Source organism: Centroberyx affinis, unplaced genomic scaffold (genome assembly GCF_046629955.1).
Source record: "Centroberyx affinis isolate AG114_WGS23_722 - 3 ecotype Tasmania unplaced genomic scaffold, CSIRO-AGI_Caff_v1 ptg001106l_1, whole genome shotgun sequence".
Lineage (NCBI taxonomy): Eukaryota > Metazoa > Chordata > Actinopteri > Beryciformes > Berycidae > Centroberyx > Centroberyx affinis.
The window spans coordinates 48432-72264 of NW_027279649.1; the positions used below are offsets into that span (position 1 = coordinate 48432).

Consider the following 23833-nt stretch of genomic DNA (forward strand, 5'->3'; position numbering starts at 1 on the left):
AAAGTCTGACTGTGCAGAATTATGTTTATGTTATATTAATGGAAAATCATGTTATATTATGTTTATTTCTGAGCCACAAATCTTTCTAGCAATGGCATTGGCTTGGTAGAATGTAAACAACGATTTAAAAATGTCATTACAAAGTGCAAATAATATAATTTTGATGGAGAGCTTGTGAAATTGTGATGGGCAAGCCGTCTTATTTGTGATTACTACAGCAGAATAAAATGTAGAAATGTACCATTCATTGCCCTATGATACGTATTGTCACTCTTTTGGGTAGTGCGTGCGATATATTGCATTTCGATCCATGAGTGACCCCACATTAATTGGAATTTTGCAAAAATAGTTGTGAATGTTACCCCAAACTTACACAGAAGACCAGTTGGTTAAGAAGTCTGAGGCAGGGATGACAAAAAGTCTCACCCCGTCACCGAAAATTGCAATTTGTCTCCACTTACCCAAAGCAGCTGCATGGTGATTAAATTGAACCGATGCCTAATTTTACAATGTAACAGGCAGCGCAGACAGGGCCGTACCTTGCTGGCTCGGAGGATCTGGAACATGAGCGGCAGGCCGTGTGTGATGAGCTCCTCGGTGTACTCCTCCTCCTCGATGGAGCTGAACTCCTTCAGCAGGCCCTGGATCAGAGGCCGGCGGTGCTGCTGGAAACACGTGCGCAGAGACTCCAGCCAGGTGTGCAAAGTCCACGGAACCCCTGAGAAGTCGTTATGGAGATAAACACACATGGAACATATCAAAGACACACACACACACGCAAAAAAACACAGGGAAAGTATGAATGCCACGTTCACAAATCTCTCATATTTTCTTTATGCGTTGCTTACACTACCAGTCAAAAGTTTGGACACACCTGATTGAATGTACTATGTTTCTCATTCTCTTAAAGCCATTTTGATCTAAAGCTTCTGCTTAAATGCTTGAAATGTGTTTCTTAGACAAATATAAATAGGGAAGTTGATGCCTATGTATGAATTGCATTGTATTTCTTTACAAAGCCTTTGCCTTTCCATCAAGGCAGAGGGCGGCTACTCTAAAATATAAGATAGTTTTGATTTGTTTAACACTTTTTTGGTCACTGCATAATTCCATCTGTGTTATTTCATAGTTTTGATGTTTTTACTATTATTCTAAAATGTGGAAAATAGTAAAAAATAAAGAAAGATGTGGTGTATCCAAACTTTTGACTGGTAGTGTATGTGATTAGAGAGTCTTTTAGAGAAACTAACCAAGGCTGCGTATGTCGATGGTGATGTCTACATGCCCGTGCTCTGCACTGTGGTACATGGCCTCCTTCAGGGCTTTGAGCTTGGCCTTCCCAGTCCGGATCAGGTCCATCTGAGAGGAGCTCCTCTCCTCCAGCTCCGACCCTTCAGCCAGAATCTCTTCCAGGGACAAGACGTCCCCCTTCCCCTTCTCCGTCTGGGACAGCAGCTTACGAAACACATTTCTGGAAGAACAGGGGCACCGAAGAGGTGAAGAAGCTCAGATGGATTTGTCTATATGTATTAGTGCACTCTATTTGATTACTTTTTTTGTGTATTTTTTTGTGTCACCTGCCCTTCCCTTATGTACCTCTATCCGGAGCAGCAGCTTGAAAAAACTGTTTCTGAATGCACTGAACCATTTACTAACAATAACTAAAATCATAACATTGAGGTGTCAATTTCATGGACATTTGTGTTTGTGTATAAACAAGAATGAACAGAGTGAGTGTGTATCTTCTGTTTATTGACACTAGAGTGTGTACCCTTGATTGAGCACGAATGCGTGTGTGTGTCACCTGTGTCCGTGCGCTGCTGCCAGGCTGTAGGAGTTCATGTCTCCCTGGGGGGCGGTGGAGATGCCGTTGCGGTACATGGTTCCCACCATGGGGTCTGCCCCCCTCTCCAGCAGCAAGCTCACCAGCTCAAAGTTACCTGCGGATGCAAAGGGATTTATTAGAGCGTCTAATTTTTAAATTATTTTTTATGTTTTATTTGACAGAGACAGGAAGGTATGGGAGAGAGAGCGAGGGGAGGACATGCAGCAAATGACTGCGGGCCGGATTCAAACCCGGGTCGCTGTGGGAAGGACTGAGCGCCACCGGGGCGCCCTAAGAGAAAGATTTAACAAGAATGAGAGACAGAGAGAGACAGAGAGAGAGATGAAAGTGATGTTTGATCATTGGTTCAGCATGCACGCCTCTGCTGGACTTCATATTTTTTCAGCTCCCAGGGACAGATATGCCTATATAAGACATAAGTCGGCCAGTAATCACGCTGACCGTCAGGTGTTATTATCAGCTGGCTCTAGACGGCCAGCTGGTATTGTCAGCTTGGTACAGTTGGCCAGGAGACAGCGGATGGGAGTCACGCTGCGTCGCCGTACCTGCAGCAGCGGCCAGCTGCAGCGGGGTCTCTGTGTAGTTCTCCATCCCGTCCTGCAGGGAGCCCTCCACGTTGGCCGTGGCATCCAGCAGCAGCTGCGGAGGTCGGGCGGGGACGGGGGCGAGCGACGGGAGAGGGGGGAGAGAGAGGGATGAAGATGGAAGAGTCAGTTGGATGAGCATGAGTCAGATTTAAAGTCAGGTCAGTGGATTTGAGCTTCTCTCACCTAGTGACTCCCTCATATGCTATCAGCATCTGGATAGTGAATATGTTCGGTAAGGTGTTTAGTTTTTCAGACAGTAGCCTACGCACCGCAACTGTAAATTCACCTATCTTCAGTTTCAGTGATCCCTTTCACAGTTACATTCTGCACAACGCTAATACTATGTTCATAATGGTTCCACTATTTCACACTGTATCAATGAGATTGAAAATGAAATTCACTTTATGTTTTATTGCCCTTTATATAATGATGTAAGAACTAAGCTGTGCGATAAGCTAATTCATTGTGATTTATGTCTGACGGAGGCTGTTCAAAGACTTGAATATCTTTTGAGTGCCCAATATATTTCCAAGGCGTGGGAAAGAATGAAGGACTCCTTATTTATTTTGAATTCTCAGTGAGATACTGGATACTACGATGGTGAAATTCATTGTTTGTAATGTAATTTGAAAGTGAATTGTAGATAGACAACATAGCATTCTATGTTTTCAGCATTGTACCTTTTGTTTGATCACTTACAGTGTCTTGTAAGCCTCAATCAAAATCAAAATCATCATGTTTTTTATATGTAACTGTAGAGAAAACTCTAAATTAATCCATGTATGTAAGTAACCCACATTCTTTCCCCATATTTCCCACCCATATATTCTACTTAACATGTGTTGAAGTTCTCAGGAGCAGGTTTATCTAACCCCACACCTTTTTACATTCTGTTTTATTGCTTGTTTTATTAATTTATTATTAATTTAACTGTACCTTTTTGCTCATTTCATATTCCATTTGTGTGCTTATATTCTATTTGTCTTTTTCCACTGTGACCTAATTTCCTCACAGGGCTCAATACATTTTCATCTTATCTTATTGTAAGTACATTATACCTGACACATTACACTGGCTGAAAGACATTTATCATTGACTTGGCAATGTTTGGGGCATTTTTTCACATAAGAGAAAGTAATCTCAACAATCCTATAAATCTCATAACTTTATCTGCAGCTCAACCTGCCCCTTAATGAATTGAAAAATGACTTGCAGTTAAAAGAAATAGCTTAGAAAATGGAGTGTGAAATGATCACATATTTACTGCCAATACACCTTATGATTTCAGGCTGGATTTTCCCCTTTTAACCTACTTTCTTTCTCTCATCTGATGTGCTCAGATAAAATGGCAGAGCACACGGCTTAACCACTTTCCATTCGAATTTAACGATTTAGAATTCGATGGAAAGATCATTTCGAGGAAAACTAAATGAGCTAAATGAGTTCGATAACCATTAGACCGCAGTCTTTCCACTTTCCACTCTCTAAATGCAGTCTGATCCATTTGTACAAAAATGCAAATTGACAAGAGGAAGCCATGTCCAAAACGATTGTTCAGACTTGCAATTTGTCTGAGTAAATGACCTCTTTGAAGATAAATACCCTATAAAATAACCCCAACTGCATTACACAAGTGCAATTTCAATAAAATACATTTGAAAAAAAGAGCACAGACAGGAGAAAACTCGCATAGTGGCGATTCATTATCATCATCACCACCAAGTACCTTTTGATGACAAAAATGACAATGACAAGCCAACCATGGATTGAAGCACAACGAGAGGTTATGAGAGAAATCACAGGTGAGAAAGGACGTCACTACCTGCACCACAGGCACATGTCCGTGTAACACAGCGAAAGTGAGTGGCGTCGCCTGCCGCGTTTCGGGATAGACTGAGGGGTGCTTGTGCACTGAGTTTGGCACCTGGGGAAGTGACACAGGGAGGCAGGGAGGAGGGGAAAGGGGGGGGACAAATGTGAGGGGAAGGTGAGGGAGAGAGATACGAAGCCATTAAAACGACTACATGGCCTGCTGTAGCACAGACAAGCAGCTGCAGGGAGGAGCAGAGGGGGGAGAGAGGCGGCTCTAAAGGAGGACTAGAGTAATTAACTAGGAACCCCGGGGCTGCAGAGGACAGCCTGTCACTGTGTTAGCCTTCTAATGAACACGGTGGATTGATCTGTCTAGTCAAGTCTCGTCCTAATGGCTCTGATCTTTTTATCTCTCCGCTGCCGACTCTCTGACAGGACCGAGGCCCGGCCTGACCCGACCTCTCTAGGGCTCATCTCTCTGGTCTGGGGCACTTGAAGGCTGAAATGAATAGCGAACTGTGAGCAGAATGAAAGCATGACACACATGAGACACAGACGCGTGAACAAAGCACAAAGGCACGTATTTTCCACCAGCTGCTCTGCAGGTAAAATGATTCTCAGTTTAATCACTTTGATAGAACGGATGTAACGGTTTCAAATCATTTTTGAAGTTGCCCGACTGGTGAGGGAAAAGCGTTTGGATGGCAACCAGAATGAGCCTTTAACTGTTTAAATACCAAATTGAAAACTTAGGACTTACCCAGATGCATACAGTTATAGTACAACTGAGAGGGAGCCATGGTCTTTAAGGTCTCGTCAAAGGTGCTTTGTGCTTTGGACAAGGGTCATGATCGCAGTGGACTGCAAATGGATGAGGTGACTAACAGGGACGAGGATCATGAGGCCTTAACTGAATGACCCCTACTGCATCTCCACAGGTTCAAAGAACGCCATCTCCATTCCCTGAGGGCCCTATGAGAAATCCCTTTAAATCAGTAAAACTTCACCTCATCCTCCCTGACATAGAAACAAGGAATGACTCAAACACAAACTCTGCGTCACATTTCATGCTCCAGATACTCGACTGTGTGCGGGTTTTATCACCCATGTAATTACAGAATGGTCCGTTTTAATGTATTTGTATACCGCTACAGAACCCCCGAGGTGACAGGACAGTCGGTGCCTCATGATCCTCGGCTCTCATACACTAAGCAGCGTGGCATGGGGAGAGGAGGAGGAGAGGGGGATGAGGGACGAGATGTTTGGTTTTCTCCAATTCAACACCACACAAATACTTACATAAATAGTTACAAATGCATGGAAAATAAATAATTTTAACACTTAAATGGCACAAAATGAAACAATAGACTGTGCATATTGAAGAATACAAAAGCTCCTGTCAGCTCCTCTCACCTCTCATAGACATCTGATCTCTACTCAGCGTCATCAGCCACTCATTCCTTACAATCTGAGTCACTGTACCCAACACTTGAATATGTTTGTTTCTGTCATGTGCCTTGCTGCACAGATTGTTGGCGGCTCCCGTTAATATCTGGTTTCACACACACTGGGTAGATCGGCTTCACAGTGAAAAAGAACTGCAAGAAGTTGAATCATCATTCATTTCCCCATGTCCAAACCAGACTGGCTGATGCTCGGAAGAGACTTCATCAGGACTGACCTCACTGTTAATGTCCGCTCCTGCGTCCAACAGCATCTGCACCATGGCCTCGTCTCCACGGACACACGCATACATCAGCGGGGTCATTCCCTACACAGGGATAAAGAAAACAAGCACAGTCAGATCGGTTGAACTTGTTTTTTTTTTTTGTGGAAGCGGCATGTTACACATCTGACATTATGCCCAATGAATACAGTAAAACTTAAATCCATCCACCACATTTACCAAGAATCATCATTTTTTTTTAAAGTTATATGAACCAAAGCTGAACTTTTGGTCTGCTTTAAACCATCTATCATTGACAGTTTCCCCTCCAGGCAACTTGATCAAGTATCATGAGAGCTGCAACCTGATGTTCTGCTGCTGATCAAAATTTCCAGAGATATTGTATGAATCAGTATTTCCTCTGGGCCTCAGACCAGACACCAAAACAGCTTGTCTGAAAGAAATACAAGTTTGAGAGTTTCTGCTCACATCAGCCCCGAGCTAAGTGTTGACTTTCCCATGAAAAATGATTTGACTTAAACATGCAGTATTCTCCTGAGGGGCTTACTGTATTGGAGGTGGATGTTAGAATATAATGCAGAATTACTTAGCAGGTAAGCTGCAGGCCGAACTGTGTCAGAATAAGCTTTTGTATGTACAACTGGATGGTGTTTGGAGGCGAGTGAGCTGTGGTTTACCAGGCATATGTGAAATGTAATTTTAACTAACAGATTCTCAGACAGTGTGAGCATAAATTTACATGTACAAATGTGTGTGTGCCTGAGTGTGTATCGGTAAGCGTGTGAGTGTGTCTCTGACCTGCTCGCTCATGCTGTTGATGCCATCCGGCCCTAACAGGTTGACAGCCTGCTTCACCAGGTCGGTGCGTCCGCAGTTGAGCATACGGAAGCCCAGATCCTGCAGGAACTTTGCCTCGGTAGAGGCAGCATCCAGTTTCCGCGAGGCACAGAAACAGTCATCCGTTCTGAAGGGCAAAGCACACAAAGTGATTCACACTGGTAGCGGTGTTTTGACTGTTTTTGCGCTTGTTTCATATTTTCCCTAAATACCTGGCTGGGTTTATTTTCTGTCACTACAGGGAGGATGAGTGTACGGGGAGTATGCGTGTCTTTCCTTGTTTGTATCACTGAGATATGTGTGTGTGTGTGTGTGTGTGTGTGTTCACAAGTGTGCCATGCGTCTGTTGGCGTCTGTGCCTGTGTGTTGTGTGCACACACGAGGTGCTTGGGAGCATTCACTCTGCAGCTTAAAGGCAAGTGCTCTGCTTGGAGCCATACTTGAGCTGGCGGGGTTCACAGTCCACTCCAGGCAGCAGCAGCCTGGCGGCCTGCCGAACGTCGTCGCTGTCCACAGAGAAGCTGCGTCTGTGTTCGGTGTGGGCCACCGCCACCCGGATCCACTCCATCAGGGGCGGCAGCACCATGAACGGCCTGCAGGGGGAGACAGAGACACATGTTCTCACCAACAGAGCCGCACACTGAACTCCACTCATCCACAGTGCTTCATGTGCCAGAGCACTAGCAAGGAAAATCCACCTAATACAGAATTTGCATATGTTATTTCAATGATCTTACCCAGTTGAGCCAATATTTGAGAACATGAACATCTCCCTTAAGAAGCTAGAATCAAAGACCCAAAATTGGTGTGTCACCAAGAGATACTCTGATGTTTGCAAATCTGAACCATCCAAGATCATAGGAATAACAAATGCAAATTCTGTTTTATCTTTATCTTAAACAGGCTCAGTATCTGAGACCGAGACATGGACCCACTATGTATTCCACCTATTCACTATGAATAAACATTCTTCAGCACAGCTCAGGTCTGCCTCGGCACTGAGAAATAAGCTTCCATAGCTGGTCATGTGTTTTGTATGAGCTGTCAGATATCTGTGCAATGTGTACTTGAAGGAGCTCGGTCTGTTCCTCTGGGATTCACTGCTCAATACATCATTCCACAAAGGATGTCTTAATGCCTGGACTGTCCTTGACATGCGCTCGGCCCACATCTGTCGCTCATCATTAATTAGTCACTCATCAGCGCTATTCTGTGTTGACGGGAGGATCCATGCTCTTTTAATACTCCTGAGTTTCATCAGCTGACAAATGTAAATCTTTTTTTTTCCTCTCTTCAAAGGAAAGGAGAAACGTGACCTACAGCCAACGTGACGCTATCGGTTGCACAGGCTTCATTAAAGAGGTGCACAACACCTCATCAAGAGGCATGAAACGTATAATGACAATACATTCCTTCACAGCCCCAGCGGGAACGCTGGTTCACGAGCAGTTCAAGGTCTTGCTGTTTCTACGCAACCCTCTTTCAAGAATTGTAATTAAGTGGAGACATCAGGTTTCTCAGGGCTTTCCCTTATTTTGCTTCAACATGACTTAAATAAATACGCACAAACGCGACTTTCTTCTGTTATGGTGAGCAGAGCTAAAGCAGATGTGAGTTGGACACCTAGGAGACACATTAGCTGATAAGTCGCTCCATTACAGGCGATAAAGTCTGGAGCCCCACAGGAGGACTGCTCAGCCTCAACTGTCAGCCCCGTTTCCCACCTCTGCCGCAAGCTGACAGGGGGTTCCACCGAAACCGTAGGAAATACTGAACAGCTCCAGTTATAAATGCTAGGATACAGTGTAATATGAGCAATAATGAAATATAGAAAAAAATAGCTCATAAACTCAGCAGAAAAATAGTTTCATAAGCAGGATATGTAAAGTATGCGAGGGTTTGGCGAGTAAATTTACACAGAAATCCACCGGAGCTGCAGTTGACTGTTCGCTGTTCTGGCATACTGAATTTTGAGAAAACTACGCAGCGGCCAGAAACTATGAAGGGTCAGGGGAATTAATACCATGGAAATATTGCCTAATCCTTATGCCATTCACTTATAAGTCACCAACGCAGCTCTATAGCTGCCGGCTGATAATGACCCACTATGTCAGTGATGCTAATTATCAATACTGACCGGACACGTGTCTGTGCACGCCCTCTCCAACGGTCGTTTCCTCTCAGGTCACCAGAAGGGCCTCACTCTCCCTGACAAGCTGACACTCATATAAACCTATACTTTCCTTCCATAGGAAAACATCTGGTGTGCCATTTCAGGGGTTATGGAGTAAGTATGGAGAGCCAGAAATATAATAAAAGAACAACGTGGAGAGGTGTACAGTTACACCAGAATCCTCTCTGCCGTTCCCTATAGAAGGGACGTTACTGCGGGATTACTGCGCCTGACAAATCGAGAAAAGTTTGATCTTGAGGAGAGGAAGAGGACAAATTCAGAGGTGTGAACTGGAGATGGAATTTCCAGTACGTCTTTACTGCGGTCTAAAGCGAGAGGTAGGATTTGCGTACTGGTGTTGCTTATTTATTGCCCTGGTGAATATTAAAGGGGCATTAAGTAAGATTTTTACTGTCCCCATAGTACAAAATGACCATAATCTATCTGAGGGAGTTTGTTGTTGATCAGTACCAATGACTCAGTGATTACTTTGCCAGGTGCTGAGATATCTGGTTTGCAAACACCTACTTTACAGCCCGTACTCTGTTTCGGAAACCCTGCCCCCCTCCTCACATTTTCAACTGCCCAAAAATGGAGGATTGCTACAAGCGAGCAACCGGCATCGCAACATATTTTCATTCTCAACTCAAAACAGCAAATGACAAACCAGTATTATTATTACAGTATTGTGCATGATGACATATCACCTCTTCACTAGACGTTTCTGTTGGAAATCTGCTCTAATTAGGTAGCTTACTTACTTTTTCTATTGTAAAAATGTGACTTATATTTCTGTTACAGGCCACCGTTAGCTGTGTCAGAGACATGTTGATGTTTTTGCAATTCCTTGTTTGCCCATAGAGGTTGATAAAAAATAAATGACTTAATGTCCCTTTAAGGCTCAGCATAGTGGTGACAACTTTTGATACAGTTTTTTTTTATAATCCTCAAAGATCTTCACATGTAATTGACAAGGATTGGTTCTTAACTACACCTTTTTTGCATAACTTTTGTTTATATTTGGTCTTTCCCTTGTCTGTGTTGATGTTGAGGAAGTGGTGTTCCTCTTCACTGTTACATCCATGTGTCTGCTCCTCACCTGTCGGTCTGTAAGGTGACCTTGGACGGCTCCACGTTGGGGTTCTCCCACTCCATCTGAGGGCAGTGCATGAAGTAGCACAGTGTGTAGATCGCCTCCGGCGCCCAGTGGAGCGCACCGCCCTTCTGGTGGATCGGCGTCCCGTTGTTGTGGTTCTTCACATGCAGCGGCTGGAGGTGGTGCATGGCCCGGGACACCAAGTCACCTGCACGCACACACATATACACATATATACACACACAAATGAAGGAACACAAGCATGCAGACAAAGAGACATTCATGTGCAGGCACACTCACACAGAAGGGGGAAAAAGACAGGGGTATTTTGAGCATGGCCTTTAAAAAGACGTCGGGGGAATCATCCTCATTCCTTCCAGGCCCCTAAGAGCCGCTCTGTCAGGGGAAATCCAGAGTTTCCATGCGCCACAGTAAGGAAGCAGACAGGGTTCATCCCAGTCCTCTGTGTGCCGCTCACAGGGGGAGAGCAGCAGAGGAGCCATGCCCATGACTGCACTGTGTGAAAAAATGAATATTTATGGATAAACATTAGCTACTCTCCAAGCTATTTCCTCTGCATAATTCTCCAGTACTTTAAGGTCATCCAGTAGGGCTTGAAAATCAAAGCTTGAAAGGACTCTGCTAATAAAATTTGAATATTCTCTAGGCGGCTTTGATGGAGTAAACAGTTCTTGGAAAAGCATGTTTTGAGAATTTTTCTTTTTATACTTAAGGGACAAGACATAAAGCCTTTTAGTTGAGCAAAAAGAGAGAGCTGAACTTTTTTTTTTATTTCTAAACTGGAAGTTTGTTTTTCACAGCCAGACAGATAGTCAGACTGCCATCTAACTCTCGAAAACATCATTACTGCGGTGCCTCGGTTATTGAATGGACGAGTATGCTTACCTGAAAAACAACCCTGTATTATTACAGCATGGATTCAAATCCCACCTCATGCTATGCTGTCAGCTTTCAGTCACTTCTCTTTCCTGTGTAACCCCACTGCGCTATGAGAAGATGTAATGAAATTCTGAAGCAGGGTACATATAAAAAATAAAAATAAAAAAACAATTGTCTCTGTCATATTGTACTGTTCAACTTAGCATTGTTCAAGACAAAAACATAATAATAGATCACGATGGGTACTTTATTGTTCGGTCTAAATGAACTGCAGCATGTGTGCACATACAGAGCGGTGAGTGTGCGGGAACAAACAGTCATTCAAAGAGACAAAGGGTTTGTTTAGCATCAAAATTGTGCTATTTGGTGCTTGCCAAGATTCCATTTAGCCTCAACAATGTGAGAGGCAAGTGTGAAAAGGACAAGTGAATGAGGAGAGAGCGTTCATGCAGTAACACAGTCGATCTTCAGCCGTCCGGGGGGACAGCGGTGCTGTGCTGATAAAGACAAACACAGAATCGTGGTGGACATTACCTTATGATGCAATGAATACTGATGAGCAGGAAATATCAGGATGGGAATGACACTTTTTAAACACAAACTCTGGGACATTCTTTATTAAGATAAGGCCCAACCGCCTTGCAGTTTCTCTCCGTCCCTCTATCTCTCTCCTCTTCCTCTTTTTCCTCTTAATTGTACCAATGGGGATACAGATAAGCTTGTAACAGTGCCCTCTTAAGCAAGGTAAGGGGAGCTGAGGTGGCCGGCTCAGAGGCAACGCAGCAACAGCCATTCTCATGTCTTATTTATGCTGGCCTGTGACATTTCCCTGTGAGGGATGGCAGGACGAGCAGGCAGGCCGCCGTCGGGCTGAGGAGGGAGATTATTTCTAAGCCCACACAGCAAAACTGAAAGAGTGCCCCGGCGAAGTACCAGCAGCTTAACACATAAAGTGAGATTACTGCCGCTCCTTCGGGAGGTGCACGCAGGAAAAACTGCCAGAATGTTACCGCTGAAAAAGAGCAACTGGTGGCCGTGTATTACAGTAAAGCCCCAAGGTCACGGTGAGGAATTCCTTGTTTTCAGCAAAAGGAGGGGAGGACGCACAGAAGGTGAGCAGTTTAAGGAGCTAAAAAAAAGTCAATAGTCGTTTCATTATGAGACTCAAGGCTCTAATCAATATCTCATCCAAGGCAATTAATTCTTTATGCTAACAAGAAGAGGAGAGGTTGAGGACGGACGCAGCAGCTCCTCAGGTATCTCAGTGATTACCTTTTAGCACTGGGGCAGAATTTTCTATCTTCAAAGCTTTGAAAACCTCTTAGAAAAAGTTTCAGAAGCAAAATCTCATGGATAAGCCAGCTTCCAGGGGCGTAATGGCACTGCTTTGATTTCTGGGGAATTTATGAGAGTTGGCACCTTTAAGGTCAGAAACCAGCAATGCAACGCCCACATAACAACAACACTGCTCATTACATCACAGTGTGTGAAGGCTGTTTAATGTTTAATGGTAAGAGAGAAAGTATATTCTCTAGCAATGTAGAAGCAATTAATTCTCACTCCTCATGGAGCAATTACAGGCGAGCCTTTATATGTAACTACACAGTATCCAGCTCTCCTTTGGGCATTGATGAATGAGTACTAGCTGCATTGTGCAGTGGCTGTGCAGCTGCTGCCATCATCGCTGTTACTGTGTTTCAATTATTTGCCGCTATGCAGCCATGACTATGTTTAATGGCTGCCTGTGGCCATCCTGACTCAACAAGATGCGAAGATACTCCTCCTGCTATTAGTTTTATCTATTAGAAAACACTCAGAGCCTTTAGCCACCAGATAACATGGAAGGCACACGATATCTTACTGGAACAAGTTAAGAAATGTTCTGTCTGGATTTAATACAGTAAATAAAGACTCGCTCACAAACAGAGAAAGGCCAGAAAGAAAGGGGGAAAAATAGAAATTAGTGTCTACAAAACTCATATTCCCTCTGGTTATGAGACATTGTTGAGTAGGGCTGGGCGATAATTCAATATTATTGCTTATCGTCTTTCAGTGGAATCATATCGTGATGATATGAAGATATTTTGATATTGTGACACACATTTCTGCTGTCTAAATTGATGATGACATGTACATTTTACTTGAACTACTTTACTTACTTACTCTCATAAAATGAGGTATGGTAGGAATATTATTTGAATATTTCTGTTTTGTTTGACACCACACCTAACATCACCATCCGGTTCAATGAGAAGAACATTAATTTGATTATTTAACGTGATTTTGCATACATGAACCATATCGTGATATATACTGATATCGAGAAAAATCCTTATGATTATCATGATATTGATTTCAACCATATCGCCCAGCCCTATTGTTGAGAGAACAAAAAGTCTCCCTTTCCATGTCACGCCATCAGTGGAAGTCCCACTAAGAGGGTCTTTCCTCATCATGACCCATCTCTGCATCCGGACGTCCAGGTTCAGCGTGATTGAATGCGGGCTGAGGAGTCACACACTTCAGTCTGAGAGAGGAACGAGGACACAGCGACCCAGCTGTAACCCCCTGGAGTCTCTCCCCGCAGAATCAGGAGACGTTACTTCACACAAAATGACAAGAGACTAATGACAGATGACAGACTCTCTTACTGTAAGAAACTCTGTGGCCTCTATGGGAGTAGGGGGAATGCATTAGGAGGAGTGAGGATGCATCACAGGTGTTGTTTCTGCCTGCGCATGATTTACTCCTCACCAGCATGTGGTTCAACAAAGAAAGTATACTTCACTTTATGATAAGGAGAGCGAAGTAATCACTTTGAAAATTGCAGGGTGCTGTTCTAGAGCAGTAATCTTTTAGATGGTATGTTTTGTCTCTGATATATTACATGTCGCTGTTGCCAAGTGAAAACCTTGTAACTCTCTTTTCATGTTTTAAAACCTCTTCAACCCTCTCAGTCCCACTGATGGGACCATCATTACAAACGCATGTCACACGGCCAAACTTTGTTCAAACCCACAGAACTTTCTTTTAAATTCTAGTCAAGATCCCAAGTTTTCCCAAAGATACTAAATATGTCATGCTGAATTACACGGAAATGTGTATAAAATGATGCACAAGACATCTAGACTCCATTTGATGTAATGGTGCAGCCATAAAAAAAAATTGGGGTCTTAGGTTTGAATATGTCACTCAATATAAGCTTCACTGAAGCATTGGAACGAGCAGATACAGAATATGTATGTGACAATGACATACAGTTCAACTTTGAAGCTACTTAAGGGGAAAATTAAGGGGAAAGGGGAGAGTTGAGTTGACGAGTTGAGTGCAATACATTTTGGAGATACAAGGTTTTCACAGGACGGCGACAATATGCTCCGCTGGGGCATTATATATGTCAGAGGCAAAACCTAATGTGTAAGAAACGATCATTACGGTGCAAAACACAAAGATGACACTTCCTTTGACGAGGCACTAAAATCATTAAATGGTAACATTCCCTCTTAAGACTCTGCTGCTTTCATCAAGAACACGGACATTCTGGGCTATTAAAAGTAAACACTACCTTCAGTGTGGATGTAAAAAAAAAAATCTATACCCTTTTTGTGCTGATCTCTGAAACGTATTACCGAAAGTACTGAGACACCATTAGTAGTTTCAACTGAGCACACACCGTACTTAGTCAGTTCTCATCTGAAACACTTCCTGGAAAAAGGTCCCAAATACTGATTTCATCAAATGAGACTCCAGAATGAAGCCAAAGAAGAAGAGAGGAAACCTTCTGCCCTGTTAAACTGACTACACAGCCTCAAAATCCTGTGATAAATGTTAAAAGGAAGGGGGTATTTTACTTTCCACCACATGGCCTGTGGGTCTATTCCTTTCCCTGGGAAACATGTGTTTTTGAAATTTAAAATTGATTTCTGCAATACTTCCAATAATCATGAATAATGCTGTTCCTAATACTGTATGAAAAAAAGTACCTCCTGGGGAAAGTAGGGTGAGTTAAACCTAAAATATTAATAGCAGCATTATTAATTTAGCGCTAAATATACTGTAGATGTAGGTAATGAAATTTGTGAACAAGTTTGTATTACTGTAAATAAAAGACTGTGATGAACGTGACAAAAAACTCAAGTCATAAATAAAGCCACAAGCGGCTATCAGCTGGGTCCAAGCCCATGGGCTAAACACACACAGATGCCTGAAGTATTGCAATTGCAATTGCACAACCAAATGTGATCTGACACACTTTGGAACCCCTTTGTAAATATATATGTGACGTTTGATTGCTCTAGCATTAAATGTTTAGGTTTGTGCTTCTTAACTTCATGTGTGTGTCTGAGCCAAATGGCTACATGTGTCAAAATTCTCTGGAATAGCCTTGATGCAGGCAGCTGAAATACGCTGTGTGTAAAAGTCAGCTTTGCAGGAGTAAAAAAAAGTCTTATTGCAAGTTGGCTTGATGGTGGCGTGATGGCACACAGTCATATGTGGTCTGACACAATTTTGGGTCTAGTTTGGTTTGGTTTGGACTAGTTTGGCTGCACTAGCTTTAAGCACAGAAAAATGATGCCTCGCTTCCTGTTTGCACATCTTTGCTGTCAACTTCACTTGTGTGTCACAGTCAAACACTGGAATTTCTGCGTAACAGCCGTAATCTAGATTGGATCAACTTTGAAGGAGAAATAGCAAAAAAGAGGTTTGCATAAAATTCAAAATGGAGGAAAACTATCAAGTCAGAAATGAAACCAGTTTGTGCAATGGATTCATGTTGAGTGAAGAAATATGAGGAAGAAAAATTATTCCAGGCTATATAGTTCAGGAGTTATTAGCCAATACATAAAGTTGCTTGTTTTTTTTTTTTTGTTTGGTTGATATTTTCCCCTGAGTAGTGGAGGAGATTTGAAACCTATCCACCATATCTGGTGGCTTGGGACTCACGGGTCTCTGAGCTCCAGATCGTTTTATGGCAGACAAAGAAGAAGTGGAAGAAAAATCCAAGCAAAAACAATAGGGTTCCAGCACATGCGGTGCTTGGACCGCTAAAAATAACAATAAAAGACAAAATTCTGCCTTATACAGCACGCCATCACTCTGGGTCTATCTAATAGAATAGAATAAAGGTGAGAGAATGTGGCTCGATTTTTCCCTCTCTCCCTACTGGCGGTCTTGTGGAACGGAGACCACAGATGTCTCAACCTGCACAGTGAGCTCGTTGCCATTTGACCTTGTTTCACTTTGTGGCGCTGCTATTTTCCAGCAGTCATGTTGTATAGATTTACATATGGAAATAGCCTGCATGCAGCGTATATGGTATCCTCCATCCATTGACAGCTCTAAGAATAGATCTGGCCAAATTCACTAACATACCGAGTTACACAAACAATCCCTTCCACTTCACCTGATGGCACATATCTGCAGCAGGACACTGACACACACACACAACCCTAATAATTGCACTATTTAAGGGACTGTCATTTCAAATATGCTAATTTGGCATTTTGGCGAAAGAGAAAATGAGACAGCACAAAGAGGCAAATCAGTGGCAAAAAGAACGATTGTACCTGAGATGCAAATTTCACTGCACTGGAGCAGAAGAAGTCATTTTATGCCACCAGATTTCATTCAGCAAATGAAACAATTTTCATCCATCTTTCTCTCTACCATTCCCATCTTTTGCTCTTTTCTTTGTCTGCCTTTTCTCATCTTGCACTCTTTCAAAACACACTTTGCGACAGCCTGATAACGCAGTCATTGTTGGCTATTCTGCTTTTCTCAATAATAATTTTTTTGTCAGATTAAGCTGTGTGTCTATATTTAAATTCTATAGTTATTTACAGATTACCCCTCCTGACTTGATAACATTATCGCTGGCCTAAGCTGCGGCGTTATCCCTCGCCGCTCTGTTGTCTGAGAGTGTATTTGCAGTGTCAACATGGCAGAATGAGTCCTTGCTTGACCTCATCAATACAACATGGACAGAGGACCGGTGATTCGGCTCCACTTTCTCTCAAGCTCCTGGGAGAACATATCTATCCTGAGAAGAATTGGCTCGGTGTTTATTCTGATGATAAATGTTTGCACTGGATATACAGGAAATTGTTTTTCTCTTATCCTCTTGACGTGCCGATGCCATGACAACAGCAACATCTCAGGAGATCCCCCCCCCCATAACTATATTTGTAGCTATACTGTGAGTATAGTATAGCATAGTATAGCTTCAGCACTTTTAGACCTCGGTGGTGTTTTCTGAGACAGTCAGCTGGAATGAGCGACACAGTTGCACGCAAACACACCAAGAGACAAAACTGTTTGTCACTTCACATGAGCGCCGCACTCACTCACTAAACAGTGGTTACATCTGATTGTATCACAACACCATGGGAAAACATAGAGCTGTGTATGCAGAGGTGTACAGCACAGCATGCCACTCTAGGTTTGTTGATGCTTTATGAATCACCAGAAAGTTTCCCTGAAGCAGAGAAGAAGGTGGAAACACTAATGAAGGCCTTATGCTGAAATGAACTTTGGCTGGGCATTAAAACGTTTTGGGGGTTTTGTTGTGAGTGTGGACACAGGGACAAACACAGGCAATACGTCATTTCTCAAATGATGCTGAAAAAACCTATTACTATTATCTAATTTACAAAATATTCCTAAAAGTCTATGTAAATTGCTTCATCTAAATGTATTCAGAAAACATTCAGATGCCCATTATTCTTTGAATAATGAGTACATTGTGAGCAGACAGACATTCAATTAACTTTTGGAGGGCTTGTAAAACTTATAAAGCTATTAAAATCATATTTTAATGAGTGGCTCTGGTTCACTGGAATTGCTTACTTTGACAGTACCATGCTGATTTTAACCCACCGATTCACATTCATTCAAACACACACACACACACACACACACACACACACACACTGCACACACGCATGCACGCTAGGGTTAGACTGACATATCGGTTTGCCTTCATTATTACATACTGGCCTTATTATTATTATATTGGCCTTTTTATTAAATATCAGGCATCAGCCAGTCATGTTGTTGACCTGCGATATGATGGAGGTTCCTCCCTGACCACAGCTACATAGAAACAGTCCTGCTAATGGAATTTTATTTTCTTTGCACATTTTATTTATTCATTCAATTGCTTTTTGTAAATGAATTCATACTTTAAAGGCCTAATGTATTCCAGAGTTTCCTCTACCGCTGAATTTGTGGGGTGGGTCACCCTGCCTTAAAGGATAAGGCTAGTGTTTTTTAATGCATTGCTTACCATCAACAAATCCTATGAAAATAACAAAATCAGCAATGATTTTGTTTTGCCAACAAATCTTGTCCATGTAGCCGGTGCCCAATGCAGCCATGTCCCAGCAGCCATGGAACTCCATTGTGTTAAAAAAACGATTAAAAACACGTCAAAGAGCCATGCTGTTGCTCTGGGCAGCATATTTCATCATCACAATGCACCGGGCCAGCCAACTTTTCCCTCAAACACCTTCATAAGCCGGCTGTAAACACTTTGCGATCTCAGGAAAGTAGTTCCGTAGCACCTAAAATAGCCCCGGTGTATTGAAGAATTTGTTCCCATTTGAATTTGATTTGGTAATAACTACAATAGCTTGACTTTTCGTGGTAACAGTTAGCGATTTTTAAAATTGAAACTATGTCTTTGTGAGCTGTATTTCAAGGTTTTTAGCTTACAGTTGGAGCCAATGACTTCCGGGTTGACGGCTAAAAACGGTACGTGGGAAGTCAGAAATTAACAGGAGTAGAGCAAACGCATTGTTGATTTTGTTATTTTCATAGGATTTGTTGATGGTAAGCAATGCATTAAAAAACACCAGCCTTATCCTTTAAGGAGCTGCTGACCCACCTGAAAGAATTTCATTTGTATTACAGTTTTAGTGTCCCTTGGTCTAAATGCTGTTTCAGAGGCTTTTCCACCCTGGCAAGAATACGATTCTGGGGGAAACACTGAATAGCTGTAATTTTTTGCATGACCATGGTCAAATTTAAATATCTTGAATATTGGCACTGGTGCAATGTTTTGGCCATCAGTAACTTCAGTCTAAAAATATCGTAAGTATCGGTACTGGCCTCCAACAACCCATATTGGCTGAACCGTAATGCACACATACAGGCATGCATACACAAAAACACACACACATGCACACACATACACACAAACACATGCACGTGCACACACACAGAGGCAACTCACTGAGTTCAGAGATGCTGCCCACTCTCGTGGCCAGTAAGCACTGCTCAATGGAGCGCAGCTCAGACTGACAGTAGGCGTTCCCTCTGCACTCTTCCCCGGTCGCTGCTGCTGGTCCCTGTGAAGGGTCAGGCTCTCTGGCAGGCTGAGCACACCTGAGAGAGAGAGAGAGAGAGAGAGAGGGAGAGAGAGGGAGAGAGGGAGAGAGAGATGAGTGAAAACTGCATTCATTAAGTGAGCATTTTCATAGTAGAGGAGAAGAGCTTTCTAAATTTTAATTACAAGACCCTTCCTTCTTTAAATGTAACAGATATGGAAGTCTCTTCAGCCATCTTTATAAAGGCTGTTCACTATCACACTACAGCCTGCGCAAAAGACAACTTGAATACAGCATCTGATTTAAATCCTGTCAACTTAGGCCATTAGTTTAGAATAACTTGTCTCAGTGTTGTACTTGTGTCAAAAACATTGGGGGGGACCAACCGGATACTAATTTTAAATGCATTTCCTGCAATTCTACAGACTTTGGCATCACTGTTGAGCTTTCTTGAATACAGTAAAAGACTAAATTGCCTTCACCAAAAAAGGAAAATGCTAAGTGACAAACCATTGATATATGTAGGCCTGAGTTCTGAACACAATTAAAACAGTTTTTTTAATACCATCCTTTTCTCTATTAGTTATATTTTTTTCTTTTACAGTGTAATGTGTCTACTTGTAAAAAAAGGGTAACTACATAAATCATAACAATGGAGTGAAGAGAACTTGAGACGGATACAATTCAAATTATTCAACAGAGTTTATTATTCCCACCCCAACCCACAGGTACCATAACATTGTGTGTGTGTGTGTGTGTGTGTGTGTGTGTGTGTGTGTGTACTAAATGTTATTGAAGTGATGCATCTATTCAAACAGCAGTCACCATTAGTGTGTGGCTACAGGTGTTTATGGTCCAGCTATTAGACAGCAGAGCTGTTTTTAAGTCTTTTGGTGCAAGTCCAAGTCAAGTCTCAAGTCAAGTCACAAGTCTTTCAGAGCTTACTGTAAGTCTTCATAAGTGCAAGTCAAGATGCAAGTCTCTCAGGTCTGTGAATGCTGACCATCACAATGACGTGGGACCAGTTCTTGTGTTTTTAAAGTTTTCCTTTCAAAGCTTTTTTTATTCTATGCTTTTTCTTTGCCGCAGACCTGGCTACAACATGAAATTAGACAATGGATAACACCATGATAGCAATGATCCCATGTACAGAGATGGAGTGAGCAGATTATTTTTCCAGCTGCGTTCTAATGCTTTTTGCTGGTTAATTTGATGCCCACTCACTGGGTTCAGAGGTATCAAACACAAGGCAGAGTCCAGTTTGGGATGAGGTTGGGATATGGATTGGCATGCTTGGTGATTGATGACATACAGTAGGTGGTTTCGACATAGATGGTTTTCGATGTCCCGTATCACAAACAAACTGAATTAATTATTCTTTTTCATTATGTTGCACACCCATGTAACTAAGTGACAGTGTCATGTAAGTGCATGTGGGCTGGGTAGCCTACCTTGTGTGTATGACACTTAAATAAACTAAATCGATCAATCAATCAATCGATCAATCGATCAATCAATCAATCAATCAATCAATCAATCAATTGCAATTATTTCCTATCAGACATTGTTGGATAAAATGGACTACTTGGACAGCTTAACTCTATTAACTCAGACACACAATTTCTCTGAGTTGTTCGTCGCTTTCATCCCGGTGCAGCTGGACCGGCTGGAGGCTTGACAGCGTGTTTATGCTTCAAGGCTCTATATCACACACACACACATACACACACACACACACACACACACACCACAAGAAGCATGTCACATCCAATTGCACATAAATTTTGACTTATTTTACATAACATAAGTCTTGAAAAGTTTGACTTGTAAATGCATGCATCTACAAGCCTACTCCAAATAGAGATAAAGTTCTACGTAATAAGCTAAATATCATTTCAAATAATCCAAACTCATTTTTGGCATTCAATCGGCGGCTTGGCCCCCTGTTTCTCCTCCACCAATCAGAACACGGCTTCGCTTCTCCATTCTAACTGATTATGACATCTTGGATGGAGCTGGATTCTGCTCTACCAATCAGAGCCTGTCTCAGCTGCACTGATGACATCACAATCAGAATTCTGAGTGTTTGGTCGCAGCAGCTCAGGGCATAAAGGGCCCCGCTTGAGGTGTTCAGCTTCATACCTTACCACGGTAAGGTATGAGGCTCCCTCCTGGGTGCTGGTGAAGAGGCTCTCTTTGGGAACCTTTTTACACGGTCCTCATTTCAGACCAGTAGCTATTGGACGCTTGATGGGCGTGTTTGGAAACCTTCTCTTATATTTAGTTAATAGTTAAGTGAAATGTGTTTCTAAGAGAAATGAGGACCCTGTGAAAACACGCCTTCAAATGATCGCAATCCTGGCAAAACCGGCGATAGATGGAGCAGGCGCAGCAGATAGGTGGTGTCTCACGTGTCTCGTGCCGGCTTTTTTGGACATTTTGATCGTTTGGAGCAGGTGGTGTAGCGGCTAGCAACCGCGGTTCGTTGAAGAGCTGGTGGTTGGCGCAAAGAGCCGCAGATTGCGTCCGTTGAAGCCTGCCAGTTGCTCCAAAGGTGTGGTCTGGTGGTTAGTGATGGCGGTTTGTTGAAGAGCTTGTGGTTTTTACGAAGAGACACGGTTCGCCTCCCGCTGAAGCCTGCCAGCCAGTCCAAACGTGGTCTGGTGGTCGCAGTTGATGTGCGGTTCGCCTCCCGCTGAAGCAAACCCGCCACCCAGTCCACCTCGTTAGTGTAGTGGCTAGAATCCCACATTGTTTGATATAGAATCCCGCAGGAGACAAGGGGTTCAATTCCCCAATGGGGAGGCAACCTAAACTGAATTTCCCCAAGGGGAAATCAAGTGCTATCTTATCTTATCTTATCTTATCTTATCTTATCGGGTTGTGGGCCCTTCTCAAAGTCCACAGTAAGAGCTTTACCAGGGGTAAAGGGGGCTCCTGGGAATGTGCTGCCTGCTGCTCCTGCAGCAGTACTTTTAAGCCAGGTGGTAGTTAGTAGTGGCAAGCAACAACACTGCTGCTGCTGCTGCAGCAGTACAGGCCTAGTAGTTGTAGTTCCACTGGTTCTTATTACAGATATCTGAAATATCTTAAAGTAGCATTTTGGCTAGTCATAATGTAATGAGAGATATTGTAAATTAGCATTTAAGATATCTCTCATTACATGATGACCTGTCGAAATGCTAATTTAAGATATCTTTTATTATGACTAGTCAAAATGCTAATTTAAGATATCTTTTATTACATTATGACTAGTCAAAATGCTAATTTAAGATATCTCTAATTACATTATGGCTAGTCAAAATGCTAATTTAAGATATCTTTTTTACATTGTGACTAGTCAAAATGCTAATTTAAGATTTTTTTTTTTTTTTTTTTTACATTATTATTGCCTACTTTGAACATTGGGGGGGACGCGTCCCCCCCCCCCCCCGCCAATTACGGCTATGTCTTGTTCTCACCTTTGTGCATGAGAATTGATATTTTTCATGACATGAAAGAGGAATAAATGACAAATATCTTCTCATAAATGTTTCACTGTGTCGTTTTGATTACCGATTCATCATATCGTTACAAAAGGATAAAGAGGTGCAGCGTAAGAGGTTGTTACATGTGTTTATCTATTTGTCTAAAAAGTGAGAGTGAATGAATGAGAAAACAATTGAGGGCAGACTAGATGGTAATTATGCTTTCCAGCGTGCGCCTGCCAGGGTATTGTCCCAAAACTAATAATGTGTAATATTTCAGATGCACTTTCATTACTCACATCTTCCCTCTGTGCATTAGTTATTCTTCCTTGCTCCGAGGGTGACAAGGCAGATTGCTTTCCACTTCGTTCTGCTGACAGTTTCCTATTCCTCTCTAGCTTTGCGCTGCACCCCACTTAGCGTCTGCAGTAGCCTATGTCAACTCATGAGACCGCTGTAACCAATGGCTCTCTACTTAGTCACTGGAGAAAAAAAAAAGTAGCTTTGGTTTTAAGAGCTCCTCTGTCTTTATATGCTGCTAATTTAATTTACATACTGCCTGCAGCGAAGGTGGCATTCTTCATTTGTCTCTTGGGAGTAGACAGTTCTTTAGACAATTCATTTTACCTCTCCTCTAACCATTTAGACAATAGAAACATTTAGTGATAGAGAAACTATGGGCAGTCAGTGTTGGTGTCCTAAAAACTTTCTTTGAGTGTAAACTAGGGATGGGACGATATATCGAAAACCAATATATCGCAATATCGCAGCAAAATTATTCGTGACATTCGCTCCATTTTATTCTGCTGTAGTAATCACAAATGAGACGGCTTGCCCATCACAATTTCACAAGCTCTCCATACAAATTATATTATTTGCACTTTGTAATGACATTTTTTAATTGTTGATTACATTCTAGCAAGCCAGTGCCATTACTAGAAAGATCTGTGGCTCAGAAATAAACCCAATTCTGTATAACATAATTCATAATACAGTCAGACTTTGTCATCACTGAACTTTAATCGTGGTTGTATCGAATCATGAACCCCATATGCGTATGATGCATCTCTATCCAGCAACTGGAAAAAGATTTCTTTGAAA

The 23833-nt window shown here is 42.4% G+C and overlaps 1 protein-coding gene across 1 annotated transcript in view; it reads right to left on the reverse strand.

Moving 5' to 3' along the window:
* The window catches only part of btbd11b (BTB (POZ) domain containing 11b), a 69213-nt gene that overhangs the window by 5883 nt on the left and 39497 nt on the right, over window positions 1–23833 (reverse strand). Inside the window, 11 exon segments of the mRNA XM_071523692.1 lie at window positions 540–718; window positions 1251–1471; window positions 1805–1940; window positions 2392–2485; window positions 4256–4357; window positions 5927–6016; window positions 6731–6896; window positions 7210–7362; window positions 10042–10246; window positions 19172–19253; window positions 19256–19323. Of these exon segments, the coding sequence (XP_071379793.1) occupies window positions 540–718; window positions 1251–1471; window positions 1805–1940; window positions 2392–2485; window positions 4256–4357; window positions 5927–6016; window positions 6731–6896; window positions 7210–7362; window positions 10042–10246; window positions 19172–19253; window positions 19256–19323 (1496 nt within the window).